General features: G+C 30.4%; 1 protein-coding gene across 1 annotated transcript; it reads right to left on the bottom strand.

Annotated features, from left to right (window-relative positions):
• Positions 1-1,142: 1,142 nt before the first annotated feature.
• Positions 1,143-4,855, bottom strand: LOC103253249 (NKG2-A/NKG2-B type II integral membrane protein-like). Its single transcript, XM_021709124.1, has 6 exons — positions 4,669-4,855; positions 4,188-4,283; positions 3,644-3,697; positions 2,963-3,111; positions 1,254-1,354; positions 1,143-1,161 (listed from the first exon to the last, which is right to left on the bottom strand). Exons 1-6 carry the CDS (start codon positions 4,853-4,855, stop codon positions 1,143-1,145), a joined length of 606 nt encoding a protein of 201 aa, XP_021564799.1.
• Between the last annotated feature and the right edge of the window lie 1,906 nt (positions 4,856-6,761).

Below are 6,761 nucleotides of genomic sequence, written 5' to 3'. Positions count from 1 at the left end.
TTTCTAATTCACCTTAAGCCCTTAGCCACAGCTATTCTATTTTCTGTCTCTATGGATTTGCCTATTCTTGTTATTTCACACAAACAGACTCACATTACATGTAACTTTTAGAAAGGTTTAATGGCACAAATCTAATGTCCAGGAAAAGGAGTCAGACACAACAGCAGCGATATCTGCACTTGGTGGTATGTATATTATACTTTAGTAACTCATTTTGAAATTTATTTTTATTGCTGAAACAAACAACATAATTCATTTTCAGACTTATGTGATCAAAATATTACTTTTATTTCATAAAATATAAAATTACCTGATAGTCCAAACTCAGGTGTTTGAATTCTGAAACGTATGCTTACAACTATATAGTTGTGGAACTACACATTTGCTTGCCTCAAGTAGTTGGAAGTGTATCCTTGTACAGTTGTCTTGAGCAAAATATTCTTTTATCCTATAGTGAAGAAAAAGTCACAATTCATTTTGCTTTGGGGTAACAATCTGTGAAATAAGAGAATTATCCATGTATTTTAAGAAAATAATACCCTGAAAAGAGGTTAGAACATTTACCATATTATAATAGTCGGTTATTAGCCAAAACTTAAGTCCCCCCGCTTACTTTGAGGGAAACATTAACTCCAGTGGATTCCTGAAACCATGAATAGTGCCAATTCTTATATGAGTAAATACTATGTTTTTCTCTACTTACCTGTAAATTGGGCACCAGAGATTATAAATACCCAATAATTTAACATAATTATAGCAATACGCTTACATCACTACTCTTGCATTTGAGGCCCTTCTTAAGGAAAGTAAGCACTTATTAAGTAACACAGCACTATGAAGACAGTGAATCTGATAACTAGATGACTATAGTGAGAGACACCAAGTAGCATACACAGTACGTATACTCCAGAAAAAACAATGATTCATGTTTCAGGTGGGAAAGATCAATACCACCAAAGATCTGATCATGCTACTCAGAGCATTTCATATTTAGAACTCATGAATAATTTTTTCCTGAAATTTTCTACTAGTATTTTTGGCTGAGGTTGATCCTGAGCAATGAAACCACAGAGAGTGAAATTGTTGGTTTAGGGGATGTACTGTAGCATTACGTAATATTTATTTCAACATTGCACTACCTTTCAAAATCTTTCCTCATGTCTAAAAACCAACATAAGCGTATTCATATTATTCTTTGAATTTTTCCCTTTTATATATTTATTCTCTTTATAGCACTGTTTCAAAAAACTTACTTATGTTTGAACATTGTGCCCCTTATTGACACCCATGGATGATCAGTACTGTTACGGGAGACTCCAATCCATGTTTCATGTACAAGAGAGTTCAGAAGTTTCTACCAGAAAATAAAAAATTCTTATGTAAGTAACCATTATGATAGATTGTATTAGCTTTAAAAGTACAAATAGTGTATTTTTCATAAGATCCTTAATTTTAAAACAATATACTAAACTTAAAAAAATTTCTGTAGTGTCTACATTTTTTGTGTAAATTCAAGGTATTCAAGCATGTTTTTGTTACATGTATATATTGCCTTGTAGTGAAGTTAAGGGTTGAAGTGAAACCATCATCTGAAAAATGTACATTGTACTCATTAAATTATTTCTCATCCATCACTCCCCTCCCACTTTCTGTCCCTTCAGTGCTTTCAAGGTCTGTATTTCACTCTTATGTCCTTTTGTACCTGCTATTTATCTCCACTTACATATGAGAACATATGGTATATGATTTTCTGTTTCTTACTTATTTCACTTATGATAATAGCCTCCAGTTCTATTCCTGTTGCTGCAAAAGTCATGATTTGCTTTTCTGGGTTGTGGAGTATGTCCTAGGGTATGTGTCTGTTTGTATGTGTTATTGTGTATGTGTGTGTGTATAAATATATATACACACACATACATATAGTATATGCATAAATATATATATATGCATAAGACATTTTTATTCAAACATTTTTATTCAACCATTTGTTAATGGACACTTAGATTGCTTCCATATCTCTGATGCTGTGCATAATGCACCAGAAAATGTAAAAGTGAGTGTTTCTTTTGTGATAGAATTTGTTTGATATAACTTGTATTCATTTGTGTAGACACCCAGTAATGTGATTGCTGGATTAAATGATAGTACTGCTTTTATTTTGAAAAATCTCCAAACTGTTTCCCATAGATGTCATACTAATTTATGTTTCCACCAACAGTGTATAATGTTCTGTTTTCTCCACATGCTTGTGATCATCTGTTATTTTTTTCCCTTTACTGATAGTCATTTGGACAGGTGTAAGTTGGCATCTCATTGTAGTTTTCATTTACATTTACTTGATAATTAGTGATTTTGAGTATTTTATATGTTTGTTGGCCATTTTTTGCATTTGTTTTTGAATAATGTTTGAAATGGAATGGCGATATGCTTTGAAACCTGAGGCCCAGGGCTCAACAGAGTGGCTGGATATCTTCAAATCTCCACCAACACAGAAATTGAAGTAGGTCTGCTGTTACCTAGCACCTGACTTTGCAATATTTGTAATATTAAAACACAGGCCAATGGTTTTTGGGGAGAGGTAGTGGTGATGAACACATATACAAGAGCAGGGCTGGCGCTGAACACTTCTGTTTCATGATGTTTGTATTTCAGGAGTCTATTCATTTTGTGATCATCCTGCACAATTAAGATATACTTAGTTTACTTCATATATAGTAAAATTAAATAGAAATATGTGTTTTAGAATTAAAGCATGTATGGAAGCATAGTTTCTCTGAAAAAGCAATAAAATGTGCATTAGCAGAAGGTGAATACAAATAAACTATTTTAAAGTCAAGCAATATAATCTGCTTAGTTGAAAACAATTCAACAAAATATGTACAAGAAAATAGATTATTTCCTCAAATGTTTTACTGGCTGAAATAAGCTTTTAATAAGGTATTCGAAACATTTAAAGTCATACCATTTCTTCTTCATCATCTATATAAAGCAGACTGGAGTTCATAGAAGCACAGGCCATCACACTCTCATCCCAAGTTTTTGTTTCCTTTCCAAGGTAGTAACAGCTGTTGGAATATGTAAACCATTCCTCTGGACAACTACAATTATATGCTGAGGAGACATTGTAAATTACCCACAAACAATATGAATACTTTAAAATGACACAGTGTAAATTTGCAAAAGTATGTCATGTATGGACATAACATATCTATGTGTTCTCATAGGATGGTACATATGATTAAAAACCCACTCTCTCAAACACGTACACACTGTAAAGCAGCAGTTTTTCCTCCGCTAATTGTGTTCACACGTGAAACAAGCCAGCAGACTAACGGTCATATTAAACACATCTTTAAATCACTAAACAGATACACATTTTTTATAAGAGTAAAATTACTTATCTCATGATTTTATAGCAATAGGCAATTTCACCAAATACAAAAAAGGGTATAGTGTTTATGAATTAGTATTTATATTCATTGCTAAAGAAAAGAAAATAGGCTTCTATATTTTTTATTTACAGACACCTATGGCTAAATTTTATAATTTTTCTCCTGAATATAACTCTGGTGATTTTTTCATTTCAAAAGAACAATACAAAATTCAACTCTGTTATATCAGAACTTTGGAAATCATTACGTACCTTTCTGTTTGCTTTCATTTTGGAAAGAATTGGTCTGCTTCTGTGTTGCGGTCGCTAGAAAATTTTAAGTAATCTTTTACAAAATTAAGATATGAATAAGTCATAATAATGTTAGTTCTTTGAAATTTGGTATATTGTTCAGATATAGAAAAATATAGAACTGTATGACAAAAAAATATATAAAGTAATTGAGATTTTGAAAAAATATTTTTATAGTGCAAAGAACCAAATTCAATATCTCATAAAGTACTTGATTTAGCCAACTTTCAAGAATTAATTTCCATTTCTCAGTAAGGTTTTTCAATTTGTAAAACATCTTTTTGGAGTTTGAAATCAGAACATATACATCTAATTTAAAGCAAATACTTTTTTTATAATTATTCTTTCATTTATACTTTTTACAAATGCAGAACAATCATTCCACATTTAGTTCAAAAACAAATGTAAAAATGAGAATTCTATTCCTCAATATTTCAAAATATTTAGAGGCATTTCTATTCATTTAGGTGAAAAGCACTCCTTTATTTTTCCAAAATATACTTACAATGAATAATAACTATTGTTGCCATGGTCACTATTAATGCCAAACACATAATTCCCAGGATGCCAGCAATGAGCTTCTCTGTAAGTGACGATAAATCTATAGGACAAGAAATAAAAACACAGAGAAAAGAGAAATGGAGATAGTTATTTAGAAGATTTGCAGACAAGAGAACCCACATGCATAAGGATCATATAGGTAAACTTGGACACCAAACTGCATAACTCCCAGTAAAGTTTTTTCTTCGAGAGTATCATTGCATTTTGAGTAAATATAATTCTCTGTGATTTGCTGGACAAAAACTACAGATTTCCACAATGTCCGGGTAAAAATAGCATTCATATTTCATTTTTAAATAGCATAACTCGTATTGGAACTCTGATATTCACAAATAAAAAATATGTGAACAAACCTGCTCTTTTCCCATATCCTGTTACCCAAGCTGCTCATTCTGGACAATTACACTGGGTATGAAATGCTATACCTTTGCTGTGGAAAGTTTTGTCATTGTCTCGAAGATCCTGAATAGCAGTTGGAAGGCTTAATTCCGCATAGGTTATTTCCTGTTCAGTTACTAAAATGGAGCTTTTTTTGCCCTTAGACTTTCTCCCCTGGTTCTTCGGGTTTGGGAGCAAATTCAGTTTTGAGTAGATTACTCTGTGATTATCCATCTTTCTTGCTGTGTGTTATCAGGAACTCTTCTGTATAATAACAGTGCTTAAGAGGCAAATACATAGTTTATAATGACAACGTGCCTAGCAAAGTCAAAAGAAGCAAAATGGAGAGAAAGTACCCATACTTAATTTTCATTGGCATCTACAGTTTTTACTCTAATGTCCTTAGACTTAAACAAGCTCTTAAAGAAAAGTATATTTTTATAAAGGTTTATGCTTTTCAAAAAAAAATTATTGCTGGGACAATGAAAAGCAATAAATTAGTAAACTAAAAAAGAAATTCATGAATTAAAATAAATACATTAGTTAAGTGTGATTCACAAATATATTTTAATGTCAATACAAGACAATACCTGAATTAAAATTTTTAATATAGTTTATAGTAATTTTGAAAGTCAAAGTTTGTTAAGACTTGTCTGAACATGGAAAACATGAATGTTGACATATATATTATAGTTTTGCTAATGAACTTTTATGTGATAGATTACAGTCATTTATTGAAATTAATAGTGACAAAATGTTTTTTTTGAAATACTGATGAGTTCTGATAAATTATTAGGAATGTAACAATTTTTATATTTTGGAAAATATTACATGGCATAATAAACATGCATGACAGTATTGGAGAGATTAAAACTTTTAAAAAATACTTATTTCATAGACGTATTGGCTATTATTTCCTGGCTAAAATGCAAAGCCATAAAACAATAAATAAAAATATAGATCATTTATGTAGAATATGTCTTGGTTTAACATTACAAAAGGATTCCTTGACTGTCAAAATGTGTCAAGGTCATTTTAGTTGTATATTTGCAATAATTCAGATAATTTAATCTAATAATATTTAGTCAATGGAATCTGGAGATAGAGAGGTCTAGAATTAATTCTGACCTTGAAGTTTATAATGTGTGCCCTTTAAAAAGTTATTCAGTATCTAATAACCAAGCTAATCAATGAAAATGAACATAAGAACATATAAAATGTAGTACATGTAAAACATTTGCCAAAATGGCACATAATGTTTTCAATAAATATCATCTATTTTAATTATTATTTACATCACAATTGTTATGTTATTTTTTCTGATTCATGTCAGTTAAAGCATGAAAAATAAATCATTAGAGAAGCACCTTACAGAAATGTGATATATACTTTTGCAATATTTTAACCAACTTTTAAAAAGTATTTTTCAAAACACTTTTAATGAAATTTAGTATTTTATGTAATCTACTTCATACTCTTTTATTAAAAAATAAAAATTGATTTTATTAAATCTACTTTAGGGTCTGATAATAGTGTGTTTAACTTTCATTTATTTATTTACTTTAACAATCTCTGTACAATTGCTAACCTATATATAATTTTTATATTATTCAAAGATGCACAATGTTCTGATTACAAAAATCCAAAATTACTTGATAGTTATGATATTTACAGGTTCCGTAAATAATATTGACTAACAAACCCAAATATGTGTGAATGCAATTAACTTCTTTCCACAGAAAATAACTTGAAAACTTTAAGATATTCTCCAACATATTTTACATTCCAAGGATCTATCTTGACTTACTCAAATAAAGATACCAAATTAACACTTTGATTTTATTGTGTGTGAATTATACCTCCATTACATCAAATCTAATGTTTGCATTCTCCCACTAAATGAGGTAGGCTAGTAGAGAGATGGAAAGTTTCTGCACGTACCTTCTGTCTCCCAACGTCACAAATCCTTTTGTGGAAAAGCTGGAATAAAAGGTGAAATTTAAAGTCATATATCCAGAACAGGTAGAAACAATTTCTGTGATCTTCTCAGACTGCTCTGTGAAAGCTAAGAATGAGGTAGGAATGGAAAAAGTTGATTTCTCATCAATCTGTCACTGAAGGTTTGAACAGGAAATTCTCA

This window comes from Carlito syrichta, unplaced genomic scaffold, assembly GCF_000164805.1.
Source record: "Carlito syrichta isolate Samal-C Ts95f unplaced genomic scaffold, Tarsius_syrichta-2.0.1 Scaffold66924, whole genome shotgun sequence".
In the NCBI taxonomy this organism is placed as follows: Eukaryota; Metazoa; Chordata; class Mammalia; order Primates; family Tarsiidae; genus Carlito; species Carlito syrichta.
The sequence above is the reverse complement of the archived record's forward strand: the minus strand, read 5'-3'. Positions and strand labels throughout refer to the sequence as shown.

Bases quoted from the DNA above. Each gene is read 5' to 3' on its own strand.
- LOC103253249 (XM_021709124.1), bottom strand. From the start codon at position 4,855: ATGGATAATCACAGAGTAATCTACTCAAAACTGAATTTGCTCCCAAAC. The intron at 3,698-4,187 runs GTAAGTATATTT...AAAATTTTCTAG, and splicing joins AACAATAGTTATTATTCATT to CGACCGCAACACAGAAGCAG. The intron at 1,355-2,962 runs GTATGACTTTAA...ATTTTCTGGTAG, and splicing joins TAGATGATGAAGAAGAAATG to AAACTTCTGAACTCTCTTGT.